We start from the raw sequence: 20947 nt of genomic DNA, 5'->3' as shown, positions 1-20947 counted from the left end.
AGTCCAATTTCAGATGATCATTGAGTCAACAGTCCTGCTGACTCCAGAGAATTAATATATCTTCAAAAATAGAAAATATGCCTCCTGGCCAGTTTTGGTATGTTTCTGGTTATTTATGTTGACATTTTATTATCAGAAATAACTGGAAATAGGCTACTTTTTTGACAATGTCAGTTTTATTATTATGGCTTAAATCATATGTCTTTTAAAATATACTAATTTCTTGGACTTGTTTCTGTGTTTAGAACTCAATGACTGCCCTGATTGTGGCTGTGAAGGGAGGCTACACACAGTCAGTTAAAGAGATTCTGAAGAGGAATCCCAATGTGAACTTAACAGATAAGGATGGAAACACAGCTTTAATGATCGCGTCAAAGGAGGGACACACCGAGATTGTCCAGGACCTCCTCGACGCTGGGACTTACGTGAACATTCCTGATAGGGTAGGTTACCTGTCTGTCTTCTAGTGGTGACAGTTATTGAAGATGACCTTAACTTCTCACCACCTTGCAAGATTCTTCATGCATGACATACACTTGTTTTAAGATAAGTTTTATTAAAACGACTCCAGTCATTGTGAAGGATGTTCTTTTCAATGTTTGTCAAATAATACTTTTTACTGAAAATGTCACATGCTATTAGTCTGTAACGCCCTTGATGCGCATCTCTATCCGTGTTCTGTGGTCTCTGGGCTTCAAGAACCGCCCTTACGTTTGGAATTTTCAAAGTTGTGTCTCTTGCTCCTACCTCTTCTCAGAATGCTGCCCCTGTATATCCAACTTCCCTTGAGCTCCCTGCTTGACTGGCTATTTAAACTTACAGCAAAGCAGATGTGTTGTTTCATTCCAAACCTGCTTTTCCTCCAGCCTTCCATCTCAGAAAATGACATTTCCCTCCACCTGCTGGTAAAGCCCCGAGTCCTGTGCATTAGCTTTGATTTCTCTTCCAGCACATCTGATTCTTCAGCAGGCTCCATTTGCTCTACATCCAAAGCATGACCTTTACCTGTCCACTCCCTTCATTTCCAGTCCACCACCCTGGTCCAAGCCACCATCTCATTGTCATGGCACAAGCATCTTACCTGGGTTCTCTCGTTGGCTGTAACTTATTCTGTACACTCTTCTTAGAGTTAATTTATTCTGCACACTGTTCTCAGAGTTAATTTATTCCCCACACTGTATGCAGAGTGATTTTTAAAGCAGTGAATTTCATGTGTACTTTCTTATTTAAAACCACGCAGGTTTTCTCTTGCATGTAGGATAGCGGTTACGCCATTAGCTTATAAACCCTGCATGACATTCTTCAGCCCATCTGTCCTCGTGTCCCCTCTCTCTTCCTCCTGTTGCAGCGGCGTGCCGCTGCGTCAGCTTCCTTTCTTGTTCTTGAACACGCTGATGTTGGAGCCGCTGTGGGGCCTCTGCCGCAGCTGCGCCCTGCCTGAGATGCTGGTCTTGCCTTATTCCACTTCCGCCTAAACAGTCCGTCCTCGGAAAGGCCTCCGGCTCCCCATCCCAGAGCAGCTGCGAGCTGCTTTCTGTCACAGTGCCATAGTTTACTTTTTGTGTGACATTTGTCTGTTGTTTTCTTTGTGTTTATTGTGTGTTGTCTGTCTTCTCTAGAATGCCATTCTGCCAGAGGTGGGACCTTTTCTGTCTTGTTTCCTTATGCCTAGTGCATGACACACAGTACGCAATGAGACATTCACAGCCTTTCATTAATCTATTAGTTTGGACCTGTATTAATGCTGGCATTCTCAACTAAACGGTGTCTGTCTTGGGCTGTTTCTGCCTCTCATGTAGTAGCGCGGATGCTCCCGCACCGTGCTGAGCTTAATACCCTCCAGGGCCTGCACCTGCGTTTGTAGCCCACGGGGCCCACTCAGGACTGAGATGGGCACAGCTCATGACTTAGCCAACCCCAGTTCCAACTGATTTGTAATTTAGCAGTTAAAAAAATGATGCCCATTGCCAAAATAGCCATTTCCATGATTTGAAGGAGCTGGGAGGATATAATTAATAATAATTGTTGCTTGGTGAATATAATTTCAGGGCGAAGAGATTTCCTTATGAGGTAATAGACTTTATCTAAGCCTTGTTCTAGGGAATGAGTCAGTCTATGCACTGTTGGCCTCTGATGCCAAGTGGTCAAGAACGTGTATGCTGGTCTGAGAACCAGCCTTCTCCCCTAGTTAGATGTGGTAGACCCACGCTGGCCCCAGCCTTGACACACCTTTTCTGAGCCCATGGCTTCTGTCACGTAGCCTTATTCCAAGGCACTGTAGCATGTGACTTCCAGATGTTCATCTGGTTTGTTGACAGCATGGTGTCATTTTATTTAAATTACATTAGTAATGGAAGGCTAGGTGCAGGGAGAATGGCTTGTTGTTCTGGGTGACTTGTTTTTCTAAACGTTTGTCCTGGATTTCACAGTTCTCATTTTGAGGTTCCTAGTCTTCTGTTTCTCACTCTGAAGGCATTAATATTAGGCATTAATGCTAGTTAATTAAAATTTGCCTCTTTATTTAGAGATGCCTATTTTCCAAGAAATTTTCCAGAAAAAAATCTATTATATTAATACACGATTAACCTTAATTTCAAAATGGTGTTTATTTGTTCTCATCATCAATTCTCCTTTTTTTTTTGGTCTTTTTAGAGTGGTGATACTGTGTTGATTGGTGCTGTCAGAGGTGGTCATGTGGAAATTGTTCGAGCACTTCTCCAAAAATATGCTGACATAGACATTCGAGGGCAGGTACGTGTGGTTATAGCACTGCCATTGTCTCCGAGTCTGACTGTACATGCTGACTGATCGTGATGTCATTCTGCCAGCTTTGGTGTAGTGATGAACTGGCAAATCCTCCTGTAATTAATAAGTGCCTGTATTATTACATGTCACTGCCATCATTATGGAATGAATGTCAAGTTGAATGTAGCTAGAAGTAAGTTAAAATGAAACTCAATTTTTAAAAATACATCTCTGTTACTAATGTATAGATATGTTTACTCCGAGATGAGTCATTAGGGACACTCACTAAAACTGGGTTGTACTTGAAGTGTATGTGACTTACTGATTTTCTTCTGTTTTGCCTTCTTCTTCCATTCCCATTGTGGTACCTTCCTTCTCCCTCTCCCTCTCCCTCTCCTAGATTGCTTACCTCTCTGGGGCCACTTGGCAGTGCCAGTGGACTTTTCTAAGGCAGGCAGAGCTCAGGGGGTTATTAATTTTAGGTACAACCATCCCTAAATTTGTGGATTTATCCAACATTTCAAGACTATTAGATTTAAAATAATCCGTACTTAATAGCCTGTTTTGTTGTTGGGCCGTCTACATTCAGCTTGTATCCACATTCATTTTGTAATCAAACTAGTAAGTGTCACGCCAGGTGCTGTGAGGGGTGTAGCATGGGACCTTGCCCGTGGGAAACATACATTTTAGCTAGGAAGGTTTTTGTTTCTTTGTTTCTGTTTATTTTTATTTTTATTTATTTATTTTTTCTGTATTTTTCTGAAGCCAGAAACGGGGAGAGATAGACAGACTCCTGCATGTACCCGACTGGGATCCACCTGGCACGCCCACCAGGGGGCGATGCTCTGCCTCTCCGGGGCGTCGCTCTGTTGTGACCAGAGCTACTCTAGCGCCTGGGGCAGAGGCGGAGGAGCCATCCCCAGTGCCCAGGCCATCTTTGCTCCAATGGAGCCTCGGCTGTGGGAGGGGAAGAGAGAGACAGAGAGGAAGGAGAGGGGGAGGGGTGGAGAAGCAGATGGGTGCTTCTCCTGTGTGCCCTGGCCGGGAATCAAACCCGGGACTTCTGCACGCCAGGCCGACTCTCTACCACTGAGCCAACCGGCCAGGGCCTATTTTTATTTTTAACAAATAAACAAAAACCAATTCCACTCTTAGTGAACGGTGGTACATGCCTAGTGAGAGGTTCACGTGTGAGTGTTGAAGTGGGGAAAGGGGCATTAAGGAAGGTTCTTGGGAGAAGGTAGACTTTGCTACGTTTGACAGATGGGTTGGATTTAGGTGGGTGGAGAAAAGGAAGGCTGGGTGCTTCAGGCAAGGGTAGTGCAGTAATAGGGTGAGAAAATTTGGGAAAATGGGAAATTGACGGATTGTACTCCGTAGCTGGTGAATAAGTTAGGCTGGCAGTGGGCTGGTGGCTGGTGGTGGAGACAGAGAGGGAAACAGGACGGCAGGGCCAGGGGTCCGAGTGACGGGCTGGGAGCGCTGGGAGGCCGGTGTGTGTTTGTGAGGAGGGCGCTCCACTGGGAAACTCTGGCACAAGAACCTTAACGTGTCAGCAGCAGAAAGCCATTCCTGACCCTTTGGAGTGAAATCATTTTTTTTTTTTTGTATTATTCTGAAGCTGGAAACGGGGAGAGACAGTCAGACAGACTCCCGCATGTGCCCGACCGGGATCCACCCAGCACGCCCACCAGGGGCGACGCTCTGCCCACCAGGGGGCGATGCTCTGCCCCTCCGGGGCATCGCTCTGCCGCGACCAGAGCCACTCTAGCGCCTGGGGCAGAGGCCGAGGAGCCATCCCCAGCGCCCGGGCCATCTTTGCTCCAATGGAGCCTTGGCTGCGGGAGGGGAAGAGAGAGATAGAGAGGAAGGAGGGGGGGGTGGAGAAGCAAATGGGCGCTTCTCCTATGTGCCCTGGCCGGGAATCGAACCCGGGTCCCCCGCACGCCAGGCCGACGCTCTACCGCTGAGCCAACCAGCCAGGGCCTGAAATCATATTTTCACTAACGGATGGTCACTGGCTCACCTGTTTAGACTATTACCGAACTCCTTTTAGCCTGTCAGTCCTGCTTCCACCATTTCAGTCGGTTTATTTTTTCTCTAGCTCCACTTTGGAGGTCTGTGTTGATCTCTTTTCAGGTTTTGAACTAGACAGGGTTGGTATATGGTGTGGGTGGGGTGGGTGGATATTAATAAAGCTAAAAATGGTAAAAAACAATTCACCTTAGGTTTGTGTGGTACATTCTCACGCATCACCTTTTGAAAAGATTGGACAGATGAAAAGCCAAGGGTCTGAATATTAAGGTGACTTGTCTGAGGATATAGAGCTCAGGTACCGATGACCACCCCAGGTCCTGAAAACTGAGCGCATCACAGAAGCGTATGTGACCTTGTCGCCTGTGTGAGGTTGCTGCTTTCTAAGTCAGGTAGTAGTAAGTTTTCCTCAGCTTCTTCCATAGTTTCTCAAAAGTAGATCCAACATAGAATAAGGATTAACATTATTTCTCACCATGCTGCTGCTTTCTGGCAGAAATCTTAATAATCTTTAATATTTACAAATAGCAGTTTTTTAATATTGTTTCTTACATGAAGCAATTGTGATTTTTTTAATTCTATAGGACAATAAGACTGCTTTATACTGGGCTGTCGAGAAGGGGAATGCGACCATGGTGAGAGACATCCTGCAGTGCAATCCTGACACGGAGATATGCACAAAGGTATACCCACCACTGCCGTTCTCTTAGCCATGCCAGGGGTTGACCATTGGCCTGCTTCTTTGTTCATTGTCTCTGTTTAAAAAGAATTGCTGATTTTACTGGCAATATTCTATGTTAAATTGAGGAGTACCTTTGTATACTTTTAGGAGTTGTGTATTCATAGGAAAATATAGTATTAATTTATTACTTTAGTTAAATACATTCAGAAAATATAGTATCAGCAGTTCATCACCTGTAGACAGATCATTTCCCTGGAATTCTTTTATGCTCCCATTGTTTGGAATGCAGAACACATTTTTGTACCAAGACTACTGCGAGTGGCTGTTGCTTCCCAAACCCACTACTGTAGACCATTTTACTCAAATCACATGAAAAATATAACACTAGTAAAACATTAGTGATTATGCTTGGCCTTATGTACAATAGTTTTCCATGGAGAAGATATATTGGAATTTTAGAGTGGGAAGGCAGGAATTCTTAATGAGTAATGCAGACTGATGGAGTCACCATAAGACAAGCCTATTTCCTCTGCTGGAGATGGGACCAGCGTCTTTCTAAAGCCTCAGCCACAGGGCAGCGAGGCTCCTGGGATGCCTTCTGGCTTGCAGCTGGTTCCTTGACCGTCTTTTTTCTTACCTTTGGACGTGTCAATCACCATCGCCTGCAGCTTCTGACCAGGCTTCTCCTCATTCAGTGCTGGGCTGTGGTCGCTTCTTATTGCCCTCGAATTTGAAAGCAATCATGAGCTCTTGAGGTTTTACAAAGGCATACTGCTTGCTATGAAATGGTCTCCCCGTTGTACACAGGTCCTTAGGGGCACAGGAAATGGGGGTGATGTTGGTGTAGGCACTGGCCTGCCTGGGTGTTGACTGGCTGGGCTGTGGTGGCTGGTGGGGGAGCCGGGGAGGTGGGGAGTGTGTGGGGGAAAGCAGGGGGAGCAGGGGAGGTGGGGGGGAGCGGGGAGGTGGTCCCTGGAGACACGGGCCCAGATGTCGGGAGGTGGTGAGCAAGGAGGTGGTCCCCGGGGGCGCTGTCCCGATGTCAGCGGTGAAGCAGGGGATGATGGCGGCAGCAGCGAGCGGCAGGGAGCTGTGCCCAGAAGTGACTGATAAAGTAGAGCAGGCACATCCCATACCCAGCTGAGTGATAACAGGTTATTTTGATACAAAATATTGGTTGGGAAAGGAAAAGCACTGTTCTCGGTAGTTTTTACAACTATATTTTCTTGTGAACATTTTTAACATACACTAGTACCAGAGTTAGATAACTGAATTCTTACACCTGCATTTATCTGACTTTAAATGGAGTAGTGAGGCTCTCAGTCTGGCCAACTTTCCCACGTGTGCCCCCAGGATGGTGAAACCCCGCTCATCAAGGCCACCAAGATGAGGAACATCGAAGTGGTGGAGCTGCTGCTGGATAAGGGGGCCCGAGTGTCCGCTGTGGATAAGGTAGGCCCTGGGGGGGGCACACAGGGCTGTTGGACACTGACCTGTGCATCTGGTGGGCTTCAGAGGGGTCTGGATGTGTTGTTCAGGGACACCTGCGTGGGATCTTGACGCTGTGGGATCTGACTCCCACGGCCTCCGAGCAGTGGACAGCTCCGTGGCCAGTGGGGGGGCTGCTTCCGAGTGCACTTGTGTTGGCTCGTGGCAGTTGGGCTGCGCCAGTGCATGTGAGCAGAACGGCATGGAGCATGCTGCAGTCGCCCAGCAGGGAGGGCTCCAGGGCGCTGGAGGAGACCCAGCAGACGGGCATTGAGCCACTAGGACAGAACCTGTCTCTCAGTGACTTTAGGGGAAGGGAGAAGAATGATATTTAGTTCAGAGGTCTGGGGAGAAGTAGTTCCTGAGGAAGGTCAGGTAAAGAACGAGAGAAGGAAATTGCAGGGAAAATATGAGATAAAAATTCACATTATTCATGTACTCTATTTGAAAAATATGGAGTTCAGATTCTCAGTTATTTTACAGAAACATGAAAATTGTTACTCTGTGTGTAATATGTCAGAAATGTATACGTTGACTTTCCTGCCACTTGTACAGAAAGGAGACACGCCCTTGCACATTGCTATTCGGGGCAGGAGTCGGAAACTGGCCGAACTTCTTCTACGAAACCCGAAAGATGGAAGGTTGCTGTACAGGCCCAACAAAGCAGGCGAGACTCCCTACAACATTGACTGCAGCCATCAGAAAAGCATTTTAACTCAAATATTTGGAGCCAGTAAGTACTGGGTTTTGTTCTGAACTGACCTTTTATAAAAATGAATGTTCTGTGAAAAAATTAAGAGGCCAACAGCAGTTTTGCATCAGTCACTTACCTGGAGAGAAGGAAGTTGAGAAAGTTGTTATTATCTTACTGCAGACAGGTGCTCCTCCCTGCCTGAAGCTCATCTGCATTGTCTTGTAGCTTTCTAAATGAAGTACATTCAGACTGATCAGTCAGCTGGTAAGACCTAAAAATCCAGCCTGCATTTCTAAAAACTTTTTCCGCCATTACTGGTATTTTCCCAGGTACTTTGTGCTTTTAATCATATCATGCTCTTTTTTCTGAGTGTGGCTCGGGCACATGCCGTTCTGTGCCTCTGCTTGCACAGTGCCCGCCACAGGCCTCGCTCACTCCATCCCATGAATGTCCTTGTTAGAGTCACCTCTCTCCGGGATCATGTCACTTGTCACCTTCTCAGGGATGCTTTACCTGCTCCGCCTAACCAAATGCAATTTTTCCTCATTTGAATACTTGGGCATTTGTGTTTATATTTACTTTTCATAAAATACATATTATATATGGCTTGTTATTCTCTTTCTTTTAGAATTTTCTCCCTCCCAGATTCCTGCTTCTTCAGGGCCCTGTCTCCTGTCTTTGTGCCCTCTGTGACATGTAGCACAATGCGTTAGATATGGCATTAACATAATTTTTGGTTGAAAAGCATGTTCATGAGAATGTGAGCGTTCACATGTGGCCTTTTGAAATATGGAGCAGTTCTTGTTGAATGATTTCTGTTAAAACTAACAGACGCATGACCAGCATGTCCAACAAAGAAGTCCACAGACCTTCCACGTTAGCGTCTCACTGCATCTTGTCTTTAAATATGGTCCTTGCATTTTAAAATATTTTTAAATTAAAATCACAAATTAAATTTCAAAAAAGCACATTGAAAGCACAAAGTACCTGGGAATTTCCACACATAAATTTCCCAAGTCCCCTGTTTCCTAATTTATAATTGTTTGAATGACCCCCACTTCAGATTTTTTTGCATTTCTAAAAAAATGTTAGACCATATATACAGCTTTAAAAAACTCAAGTTATATATTTTATAAAAGCTTTTAATAACAATATCATATTTTAATTGTTACATAGTCTTTCATCATAGGCTACAAACAGTACATTCAGTTCTCTGTTGATGAATATTTGGTTTGTTTTGCTGGTAAAAGCCTGTGCCACAGTGAACGTCTTTGTATGTTCATTAACTCCTATTTTAGGGTTCCTTTCCTGGAATAAAGTCCCCGAAGTAGAACCGGGAGGTGGGTGCCTGTCCCCGGCTGACAGACTTTACGACACAGCTGGGACAGGGTTCCCCCTTGGCCGTTCTGGGGTGCGGCTCTCCACAGCCCTGCACAGCAGATCAATAAGAAGTCTCCTTTTAGGCTGCCTTGTAAAATTGTGAGACTGCCATCTTTTAACGTGTTCTGACTATTTGTATTTTTGCCATTTTCTTCTTTGTGTTCTTCAATCTTTCCTTGGGTTTTAAGTATATTTAACATGGATTTTAAGTGTCTTTGTATGCTCTGGACATTGACCCTGATCCAGCTGGTCTGTTGCTTCCCTGCCCCAGCTTACCCAATGGTGGCGATGAGTTTTTATCCCCCCAAAGTCACACATGTGGGTAGTTTGTCAGTCTTTCCCTATAGTTCTGGCGTTAGTATTCTGCCAAGAAAGGCTTTTTGCAAGGAAAGATTTTTAAAAGTCTTTTCTTCTGGTATTTTTATAGTGTTACTTTTTACATTTAATATTTTAATGTTTCTGAGATTTGTTTTTGTTATACAAGTTGAGATATATGGCGTTATAATTTTATTTTTTTAAAAATAGATGTCTAACTTCTAACTCTGCTTACTGATTCATAATTTTTCTGCTGATTTGAACCGTACTTATGGTAATATCCTGTGTGAGCTCAGTGACTTTTTAATTATTGTAGCTTTATGGACAACTACTTTTTGGTAGTCTTTAACTTAGCAACTCTTACTTGTTCTTGTTTTTCAGTAAGAAAGCATTGTGTCACAATTTGGAAGTGGATTTTTTCTTAGTTATATATAGTTATCATGCATCCTACAGTCAGTAGGTATCTTAAGTTCTATAAAATGTGGTATTAATTTACGAATATTTGAACCTATTTTTACACAGGTCTGACCATTTAAACTAAGTTTTTCTCAATTAAATAAACAATAGATGAGAATTGGAGTTTCTTTCTAATAGCAGTGTCTCTTTTTAATGTGAAGAAATGGTGTTTTTCATCATAGGACACTTGTCGCCCACGGAGACAGATGGCGACATGCTGGGCTACGACCTGTACAGCAGCGCGCTGGCAGACATCCTCAGCGAGCCCACCATGCAGCCGCCCATCTGCGTGGGGCTGTATGCGCAGTGGGGCAGTGGCAAGTCCTTCCTCCTCAAGAAGCTGGAAGGTGAGGGCGCGTGTGCCGGTCTGAGTGCGTCACAGGGCTTCCCGTGCAGTTGTGTTTTCCGTGCCATAAAGGAAACTATAGTGTCATGTGTGGGCCATGCGCTACACAGTTAACTACACCAGGAGCCCGTGTGCTATGCAGTCACTGCACTAGGAGCCCATGTGTTATACTGGGAGCTCGTGCACTACACAGTCACCGCACTGGGAGCCTGTGCGCTACACAATCACTGCACTGGGAGCGTTAAGAGTTTGCTCCCCTCGAGGTGGTCCTCCACGCACTCACTGGAGCTCTCTTTCTAAACAAAGACCAACTGTGTTGACACACTTGGTGGCTGAGCTTCCATGAGTGCTAGTGCAGCCCTCTCCTGTGCCCTGCGCAAGCGTACCTGCATGGCACGCCTGGCAGTGCTGCCCCATGCGCTGTGTGCCATGGCTCTGTGGGACAGACCACATGCTTCTCCCAAGTTGCTCCTGGGTCAGAGCTCCTGTGACTCTCCCCTCCCTGCCACTCCAACCCACTCCTGTGCTTGTCCCGAGACTCCTCCCCTCCCTACCACCCAGCACCCACTCCTTCTGCTTGTCCTGAGACCCCTCCCCTCCCCTCCCTACCACCCAGCACCCACTCCTTCTGCTTGTCCCGAGACCCCTCCCCTCCCCTCCCTACCACCCAGCACCCACTCCTTCTGCTTGTCCCGAGACCCCTCCCCTCCCCTCCCTACCACCCAGCACCCACTCCTTCTGCTTGTCCCGAGACCCCTCCCCTCCCCTCCCTACCACCCAGCACCACTCCTTCTGCTTGTCCCGAGACCCCTCCCCTCCCTACCACCCAGCACCACTCCTTCTGCTTGTCCCGAGACTCCTCCCCTCCCCTCCCTACCACCCAGCACCCACTCCTTCTGCTTGTCCCGAGACCCCTCCCCTCCCCTCCCTACCACCCAGCACCCACTCCTTCTGCTTGTCCCGAGACCCCTCCCCTCCCCTCCCTACCACCCAGCACCCACTCCTTCTGCTTGTCCCGAGACCCCTCCCCTCCCCTCCCTACCACCCAGCACCCACTCCTTCTGCTTGTCCCAAGACTCCTTCCCTCCGTGCCACCCAGCACCCACTCCTTCTGCTTGTCCCAAGACTCCTTCCCTCCCTACCACCCAGCACCCACTCCTTCTGCTTGTCCCGAGACCCCTCCCCTCCCCTCCCTACCACCCAGCACCCACTCCTTCTGCTTGTCCCGAGACCCCTCCCCTCCCCTCCCTACCACCCAGCACCCACTCCTTCTGCTTGTCCCGAGACCCCTCCCCTCCCCTCCCTACCACCCAGCACCACTCCTTCTGCTTGTCCCGAGACCCCTCCCCTCCCCTCCCTACCACCCCAACCCACTCCTTCTGCTTGTTCCGAGACTCCTCCCCTCCCCTCCCTACCACCCAGCACCCACTCCTTCTGCTTGTCCCGAGACCCCTCCCCTCCCCTCCCTACCACCCAGCACCCACTCCTTCTGCTTGTCCCGAGACCCCTTCCCTCCCCTCCCTACCACCCAGCACCACTCCTTCTGCTTGTCCCGAGACCCCTTCCCTCCCCTCCCTACCACCCAGCACCACTCCTTCTGCTTGTCCCGAGACCCCTCCCCTCCCCTCCCTACCACCCAGCACCCACTCCTTCTGCTTGTCCCGAGACTCCTCCCCTCCCTGCCACCCTGCACCCACACCTTCTGCTTGTCCTGAGACCCCTCCCCTCCCTGCCACTCAGCACCCTCATCTGCTTGGCAAAATCTTACTTCTTCAAGGACAGGTTTCAGTATTGCCTGTAAAACTTTTACCAAGTTTTGTAGAGTGAATGAGTGGCTCATTTGAACTCAACACACACCTTTAAGAGCTGCGATTCTCAAATGTGATTAGAGGGAGAGAGGTGAGGAGTGTCCTAGAGGGATGCTGCTAATATGTAGTGAGGGCATGTGGCCCAATAACACCTGTCAGTTTTACACACGAAACAATACTGTGTTGCTTGTCTAATACTACGGAAAATAAATATCAGCAAAACCTTGACAGATGGAAATACCTGGAAAGGATTTTGTGCGTGTTGACATGAAGAGGAGAGTGATGACAGGATAGGTGCCGCTAGGGATGCGAATTTTATTTATGTTGATCAAAAGAGAGCATTGGTTAAAATGGCTAAGTAGCAACATTTTATCTAGGGACTCAGTAAGTGCCCAATAACTGTTTATATCCAAATGTGAAGTTTTCAGGTTGCATTAGGAGCTGTGTTTCTTAGTGCAGGAGTCATGTTTTACATGGACTTCTCTTTCAGATGAAATGAAGACTTTTGCGGGCCAGCAGATCGAGCCTCTCTTCCAGTTCTCATGGCTGGTCGTATTTCTGACCCTGCTGCTGTGTGGGGCGCTCGGGCTGCTCTTGGCCTTCGCGGTCGACCCCAATCTCGGCATAGCCGTGTCGCTGAGCTGCCTGGCCCTCTTATACATATTTTTTAGTAAGTCTTCGCTTTTTGTGTTTTTCAAAAATGTGGTAAATGTCAAGACTTGTTTTACTTACACATTATCGATAGCTATCTCTTAAAACCTGAGATTTTCATAGTTAGGTTAGAAAATTGCTCTTTCTGATGTTTTACAAGTTGGCCTAGGAACATTGCCCGCAGCCTGACTGGAGTAGCTCTAAACCGAGTGTTCTAGTTGTTAATGTTGAAGAGAACTCTAACTATTGTACTTAGCCCTTTGTATGTTAGTTAATGATTTATATTGGACTCTATTTTGATAAAAGTCTTCATACCTGTCACTGGCATGCTCTTGAGCAGTTTAATCATGACTGTAATTTTTATTTTATATAAAAACAAAGTAAAAATAATAAAATACAGTCCGTGTCCTTGGGGTGTCCTCAGTTGTAAGAAAGGAAATGGATTTGCTGTTGGAGGAGCTGGTCCCTTCAGCAGTTATGAATAGTGGCAAATCTAAAGTCATTTGCATTGGGATCTGAACTGAGTGATGCTTCTGTTTAGCATTGGTCTTTCTTGTGTCATGTTTTAGTCTGTTCGCTTTCCATTTTCCATATGCTGACTGCATGTTGGTGGAGGTTGATTAATAGAGAATTCTTTGCAGTGTAGTTAGGACATAGCATCAGTCCCCAAAAAGTTGTGTAAACCTATCTGCCATTCTTGATATTTGACTGTTTGGAGGAAAGAGATGCTTGACTAACGGTTTTGGATAATTCTCTTCCGCTGTGCATCTCAGCTGTCATTTACTTCGGTGGCCGGAGGGAAGGGGAGACCTGGAACTGGGCATGGGTGCTCAGCACCAGACTGGCAAGACACAGTGGGTACCTGGAGCTTCTCCTCAAACTGATGTTTGTGAATCCGCCTGAGCTGCCCGAGCAAACCACGAAGGCGCTCCCTGTGAGGTGAGTTCGTCCCTTTGACAGAAGTAACATCTAATAAGATGAAGCAAAATCAAGTTTATGATGCATCGTTTCTCACTGTACGTTTCAAGAAACATTGGTCCCTTGAACACTTTATATTAGAAATAAACAGAGATGCCCTGGTCAGACATGTTTGGGAATCATTTCATATTATGTCTCCTCTTATACATTAGAGCAGTGATTTTCAACCTTTGTTTCTCACGCACTCATAAACTAATTACTAAAGGAAAAGGGGCCCTGACCTCTTCTCACTTAGTAACTAATTTATTTGTGCCATGAGATGAAAATGGTTGTATTTAGTCAGGGGCACTGACCTTAGTAATTAGTGTGTGTTTGTGCCATGGAAAAAAAAGGTTGAAAATCACTGCATTAGAGGATTGGAGACACTTTCTGTAAAGAAATCTGCTCAACTTTGATTTACCAAATTTTATTTATGTGTGAGCCTCTTCCGCCCACATGACACCTGGATCTCGGGAGTGGACCTGGGGCCTCCTGGGGTCAGCATGTGACCTCGGTGACCCCGCTGGTGCTGGGAACTGCTCTGTCCTGGTGTGGAGTGTGCTTACCTGCCTGCCGGCAGTGATTACTGATACCGCAGGGGAAATGTGTGAGGAAACAGTCCAGAAGAGGGAACCGTGTCACCAGGAGAGGGGAACGGTGTTGGCTCTGGAGGGAAGGAGTGGAAGCCGGGGTCAGGGAGCCAAAGGCGGGTGGAGTGCCGGAGAACTGAGCGAGGTCGATGGGTCCTGGAGTCAGTTTAATATCGTCACCAGATAGAATACGTGTAATTTAAAATAAAAATGAAGAGGCCAAGCCAGGTAATCCATCGCAGCTGTGACATGAGATAAGTAAAGAAATCAGCTGATAGGTGATAGAGTACTGTGTAAAGGAGTTAAAGATAAAATGTTAAAGTGGAAAAAGTTAAAAAGGAAACGTGCAGAGTAGAATAAAATAATGGGGGAAAATATTTTTACAGAAAATGAAAACTTTAAGTTAACGAGATGGTATTATTTTGAAAGTTAGAGCAGTTGGAATAGCCTGGGTCAAGACTGCAGTGGAGTACAGTGTGACACTAGCCTGTGTCTCGAGAGCCCCGGCCCCTGCTGGGCTGAGGTGAGCTTATCTGGGGAGGGAGGGGCGAGGGCACTTGTGCCAAAATTCTCCCCTCGGAGAAGTCACATGTGAGTAACACAGCCATTCCAAAGAAGAAACGTGGAAAGAGTATTTTATACCTTATTTTTAGATCCCTGGTGGCTATTTAAGCTATAAATAAGACATTCTAAAACTTGAGGTTTTAAAGGGCATTACATTCTTAATGACTATCATATTTTCTCAGGCTTCTAATCTTTTTGATTAGTGCTTAGAAACTGCTCTTTGAAGTGCAGCTCTTTCTGGCGATGTCGTGATGAGGGATGCCACCTTGTAACCGTATCATGGGAGCTGCTGAGATATCTGCTTCCTTTCCTGAACTCTGTCATGACCTTTTTTCTCTTCTGCCTTTCGTCAGAATTACTTCATGTAGCTTTGCTATACTTCTCATTTTTTATCGTCTTTCCAGAGAAAAGTATATAAGATGTTAGAAATGGAACATACCTAATGAAGATACCTAATTTCAAGTTCTTTCCCCTCCTTAGAATTTTAAAAACGACATTCTGAATGAGACAGAAAATATAGGGTATGTGATACAGAGATGCTGTCTGTTGGCGTGGTTTCTTTGGCGAGCTGAGAACTGTGTTCTTTGCCTCCCCCAGGTTCCTGTTCACAGATTACAACCGGCTGTCCAGCGTTGGCGGGGAGACGTCCATGGCCGAGATGATCGCCACCCTCTCAGATGCTTGTGAGAGAGAGTTTGGCTTTCTAGCAACCAGGCTTTTTCGAGTGTTCAAGACTGAAGACACACAGGGTAGGACTTTCTTCCTTCTTCCTCTTCCTCTACTCTCCTCCCCCATTCTCTCCTCCCCTCTCACTTCCTCTCCTCTCCTTCCCCCTCTTGCTCCATGCTTTCTTCCTCCTTCCTCTTTCTTTGTTGTGTGTAGGGGTTTGGGATATGATGAAAATATGAAGTGAGCCCTTGGCTAGATAGCTCAGTAGGTTAGAGCATCATCCCGATGCACAGAGGTTGCTGGTTCGGTCCCTGGTCGGCACATCCAGGAACAGATTGACGCTCCTGTCTCTAAAATCAATCAATTAGGAAAGGAAAAGTTCATTCCTTTAAAAAAAATAAGAAGTGGACATCAGATTTGTCATATGCTATCACTGTTGTGATGAGGGTTTTTCTATATACTTTTATATCAGGGATCCCCAAACTTTTTACACAGGGGGCCAGTTCACTGTCCCTCAGACTGTTGGAGGGCCAGACTATAAAAAAAACTATGAACAAATCCCTATTCACACTGCACATATCTTATTTTAAAGTAAAAAAACAAAACGGGAACAAATACAATATTTAAAATAAAGAACAAGTAAATTTAAATCAACAAACTGACCAGTATTTCAATGGGAACTATGCTCCTCTCACTGACCACCAATGAAAGAGGTGCCCCTTCTGGAAGTGTGGTGGGGGCCGGATAAATGGCCTCAGGGGGCCGCATGCGTAGTTTGGGGACCCCTGCTTTATATGTAAATAGTTAAGACCATGTGTTGAATTACAGGTAAAAAGAAATGGAAAAAGACATGCTGCCTCCCGTCATTTGTCATCTTCCTGTTTGTCTTGGGCTGTGTCATTGCCGGCATCACTCTCCTGGCTATATTCAGAGTTGACCCCAAACATCTGACAGTGAATGCTGTCCTCATATCGATCACGTCTATTGTGGGCTTGGCGTTTGTGCTGAACTGTCGTACATGGTGGCAGGTGCTGGACTCACTCCTGAATTCTCAAAGAAAACGCCTCCACAGCGCTGCCTCCAAGCTGCACAAATTGAAAAGCGAAGGATTCATGAAGGTCAGCTCTCATTGGTTATTACAAGTAACTAGGCCCTGGCTGGTAGCTCAAGTGGTTAGAGCATCTGCCAAAGTTAAGGGTTCGATCCCTGCTCAGGGCACATAACAAGACTCAACCAGTGAATGCATAAATAAGTGGAATAACAAATCGGTGTTTCTTCCCCTCCCAAAATAAATAAATGGATAAATAGCTAAAGTAACCATTGTGTCAGTGTGCACCCACGACCATGACCATTGGGCTTTAGGGCATGTAATCTCTAAATGTGACAGTGTTGCATCTGTGTTTAGTTTTAGTCTAGATTTTTCCTGTGGAAATGCATATTTGAAGTGGAAAAGTTAAAAAAAGAACATGTTTTTATAAAATAAACTTTTATAAGATACTCAAAGGACTTTGCAGATTGATAACTTTACAGGAGGTAATTTCTACCTAATAATATAGGTTCCTCTAGAGCCTAGTAGAGTAAGCAAATTGAACCACTGAAACACAGAAAATAGGATCATACCTTTAGAACCAAAGGGACCGAATACAACATCTGCAGCCTCTTCCTTTGATCAAAGTCATGTGCCATCAGGTAGCCAGCTGTAGTTGGATCATTTAGATTTGGGTTCAGATCTCAGACTTTTGACATTCAGAGCATATGATCTTGGAAAGAAGTCACTCACCCCGTATAGTTAGGAAAATGGGTATGCAGTTCCACCTCGTTGTAAGGGTGGAATGCTCAGATTCGTGTGAAGTCACTTGGTAACGTGTGAAGCACTCACACACTTCTAAAGGGAGCCATGACCGGCACTGAGGACTCTGGGTCTCTTCTTCCGGGTAGCCAACTCCTGCCAGGCTTTTAAGAAACATGCTGCGCTTCCTCCTGTCTTGAGTGCCTTCTGTCCTTTCCTCTCCCAGGTTCTGAAGTGTGAAGTGGAGCTGATGGCCAGGATGGCGAAAACCATTGACAGCTTCACTCAGAATCAGACAAGGTTGGTGGTCATCATCGACGGGCTGGACGCCTGCGAGCAGGACAAGGTCCTCCAGATGCTGGACACGGTATGTCCTCCCGTCGAGGGCTTGCCAGTGCGGCTGGGCCAGTTGCGAGGTGACTTCATGAATAGCTTTGATGGAATTTGAATAGCGGTTTTCTTCTGTAACAATAATGCAGAAACAGGACGAGAGTAACTGTTTCACCACGAACAGATTTAAATAATTTTGACTGAAGGGCAGAGTGAAGAAACAATGAGCAGAGGAGCTCTGTTGGTGAGCACAGGACTCCAGCCTTTCCCTGCAGAGCGTCTGGTTGGAGGAAAAAGAAGTAGGGCACCCGCAGGGCAGGGCGTGTGGTCCAGACAGCACGGCTGTGGTCTCCGATGTGTGCTCCCGGCAGCGGTGTGACCAGGCCGGGACCAGTGTGCCCAGAACCTCATGCAGAGCCATGAGTATCTCATGTGTGTTGACCTTACCTCTTACATAGACCGTAGTGTCTCAAATTAGGACAGGATATTTTGTTTGGAGGTTTTATCACTGTCAAATGGTGAAAAATTGTCATAGTGAGAAAACATGTTGTGACGTCAGTAAGATTTGTTTTCATAGACTATAATATTTTGATGGAAAATAGTTTTTAAAAAATATAATCATCAAAGGATAACACAGATTTTGAGGAGACTTTTTATCACATTGGACAATTTAAAATTTAAATCATGAATATACATTTCTTTTCCCACAGGTCCGAGTTCTGTTTTCCAAAGGCCCGTTCATTGCCATTTTTGCAAGTGACCCACACATTATCATAAAAGCGATTAACCAGAACCTCAACAGCGTGCTCCGGGACTCGAACATCAACGGGCACGACTACATGCGGAACATCGTGCACCTGCCCGTCTTCCTGAACAGCCGCGGGCTAAGCAACGCAAGGAAATTTCTCGTAACTTCAACCACAAACGGGGATATTTTGTGCTCAGACGCTTCAGGTAAAGGTCAGGTTCCTTTGGGGAAAGGTCAGGCACTTTGGGGTTGAAGTAGTTCTGTCGTCTTTTATGGCGCCTTTTACCTGGAGGAAGATTGTTGTCAGTTTGTGTCTCTTTATACCGCATGTGGCAGAATGCCGGTACAAACGGTGCTCTTGGTGAATTCTTTAAGGGATACAGGACGATGCCGACAGAAGAGTTTCACAGATCAGCCTTGCAGAGACGGCGAAGCTCGGTAGCAAAACAGCCCTCAACCGACGGGTAAGAGGCGCTTGTTCCAAGCTGTGTGTCTGCTCACGTCGCTCTTACTCAGATAAAGCTGATGTCGTGTAATAACCTTGTAGACATTGCACTGAGCTCATCAAATCAGTGTTATCATTGAAGTTCAGTGCCAGTGCTTTTCAGAGTGCTGTAAACCTTGGGGGCCCGTCCTTTCTGTACGTGCTCAGCCCGCACGTGCCCTGGACGCCACACTCTGGGATCAGACTCTCTGGGGGAGATGATAGAGCCCCCGGGCGTTTCCGACCTCAGAGCCTGTATTCACTCCAGTGCTTGTTGCCACCGCAGCTGTAAGGGATGAGGAGGCTTGTGTGAGGAAACCTTGCTTTCCCTTCCTGTTGACCTTCCTCTTTCCCTGGTATCTTTGAGCTGTGCCTTTGTCCACTCACCTTCCCAGCCTCTGGGCTTCTGTCCTGCCCACTCCTAGACCTCGCTTGTACAGAGCAAGGGCATGTGACAGAAAGTCAGTCACAGTCATTGTACCACTTACAGATGGCTAGGTTGGACCAGCATTGATTTACACAGGTTTTTTTTTTTTAAGTTTGTTACTAGTAAATTTGGATATTTTTGCATTTAAAAGTATCTTGAGTGACCTTATGACATTCTGATTTTATGCCTCTACTCTATGCAAATGTGGATGCAAAGTTAGTATTAGGAATAACAGTCAGTGGCACCAAGTCCAAAGGAGGGTTTGATTTATTCCTCTGAATGTCCTGGGGCCGGGACTGCGGGGCTCCCTGGGTTGGCAGCCACCTTTCCCTGGGTTCACGACCCCTGACAAGAAGGCACCTCTGTTGTGCCTGCTCTTCCTCTCAGGAGGTAGAGGCCCCACCCTGCCCGTTGGTGCCTTTGATTTATTTAGTTATGTTAATTCAGTGCATTTAATGTAGAGGTGAGGATAGTTAGAACAGCTATGCCTCTTAGATAGTTGTCACACATTGAAAAATAACCTAAAAATCAAAATGCTAAATCCTTAAAACTAAGCGAGAGGTTACTTGCTTTACTTCAGGGTTTCCTAGAAACTGAGCTGCTACAAGAGTTTGAACTGCATTCTCTTTATATAATGTGCTTACTTCCAGCCTTGCAGGCCCTGGGCTTGCTCATAGTATACTTTATTGGTTATAATCTTCCTCCTTGCCTGCAGATTTAGGTGTCTTATTGTTGTCACAAACACGTTAACTTCCCAGAAAGACTTGCGTTCCCATTCTCACTGCTGGTTCGCTCTCCAGGACACTTACCGGAGGAGACAGATGCAGCGGACCGTCACCCGCCAGATGTCCTTTGACCTGACAAAGCTGCTGGTGACAGAGGACTGGTTCAGTGACATCAGCCCTCAGACCATGAGAAGATTGCTCAATATTGTTTCCGTGACAGGTGACTTGTCTTACTGTCTCATGGTGGATGACGAGCTCTCATATTAACAAAGCAGGACAGAGACAGAGACGTGCTGTGCTTTCTGTCATATTCTGAAGACCGGCGTGGTTTGCACAAAATGGAGTTAGGAAAGCCAATGTTAGTTCTGACAGCAAAAACCAACCGTCCACGGTGCACTGTTACTTTAACACTTGATTTAAAGAATCTTGCCTCTCATGTCAGGTCGGCCGGGAGGGGGTGAGGACCCTGTCCCTGTGTGGCAGACTGGGTCCCTCTCCAGGGTGGGAGAGGCCGGCAAGGCCGGTGTAGTGAGCTGGATAAGCGGTTGGTCTGGGGGTGGTGACGGGCCGAGGACCCGGGAGACTCGGGTGGGGTCCCTTGTATCAGCAGTGGGGGAAGCAGTAATTCATCATTGAGCCTGAACAACTAGATCTCAATACAGATATAAACTGAACTGAAATGATCAAATAAAAACTGACAACGTTTAAAATTAAAAAGCTACAATCCGGGCCCTGGCTGGTTGGCTCAGTGTTAGAGCGTCAGCCTGGCATGCGGGAGTCCTGGGTTCGATTCCCGGCCAGGGCACACAGGAGAGACGCCTATCTGCTTCTCCACCCCTCCCCCTCTCCTTCCTCTCTGTCTCTCTCTTCCCCTCCTGTAGCCAAGGCTCCATTGGAGCAAAGTTGGCCCGGGCGCTGAGAATGGCTCCTTGGCCTCTGCCCCAGGCGCTAGAGTGGCTCTGGTTGCAACAGAGCGATGCCCCAGATGGGCAGAGCATCGCCCCCTGGTGGGCATGCCGGGTGGATCCCGGTTGGGTGCATGTGGGAGTCTGTCTGACTGCCTCC

The 20947-nt window shown here is 46.6% G+C and overlaps 1 protein-coding gene across 6 annotated transcripts in view; it reads left to right on the top strand.

Moving 5' to 3' along the window:
* Positions 1-20947, top strand: part of KIDINS220 (kinase D interacting substrate 220) — a 95850-nt gene that overhangs the window by 26466 nt on the left and 48437 nt on the right. For all 6 annotated transcript variants that reach the window (XM_066385909.1, XM_066385907.1, XM_066385905.1 and 3 more), the window contains exons 8-21: positions 246-443; positions 2653-2751; positions 5364-5462; positions 6815-6913; positions 7505-7682; positions 9977-10141; positions 12439-12618; positions 13373-13538; positions 15308-15459; positions 16208-16497; positions 17395-17535; positions 18209-18452; positions 18622-18710; positions 19958-20102. In XM_066385909.1, coding sequence (XP_066242006.1) covers positions 246-443; positions 2653-2751; positions 5364-5462; positions 6815-6913; positions 7505-7682; positions 9977-10141; positions 12439-12618; positions 13373-13538; positions 15308-15459; positions 16208-16497; positions 17395-17535; positions 18209-18452; positions 18622-18710; positions 19958-20102 — 2245 coding nt within the window. The remainder of the gene's footprint in view (positions 1-245; positions 444-2652; positions 2752-5363; positions 5463-6814; positions 6914-7504; positions 7683-9976; positions 10142-12438; positions 12619-13372; positions 13539-15307; positions 15460-16207; positions 16498-17394; positions 17536-18208; positions 18453-18621; positions 18711-19957; positions 20103-20947) is intronic.

The sequence above is a fragment of the Saccopteryx leptura genome, chromosome 5 (assembly GCF_036850995.1).
Source record: "Saccopteryx leptura isolate mSacLep1 chromosome 5, mSacLep1_pri_phased_curated, whole genome shotgun sequence".
Lineage (NCBI taxonomy): Eukaryota > Metazoa > Chordata > Mammalia > Chiroptera > Emballonuridae > Saccopteryx > Saccopteryx leptura.
The sequence above is the reverse complement of the archived record's forward strand: the minus strand, read 5'-3'. Positions and strand labels throughout refer to the sequence as shown.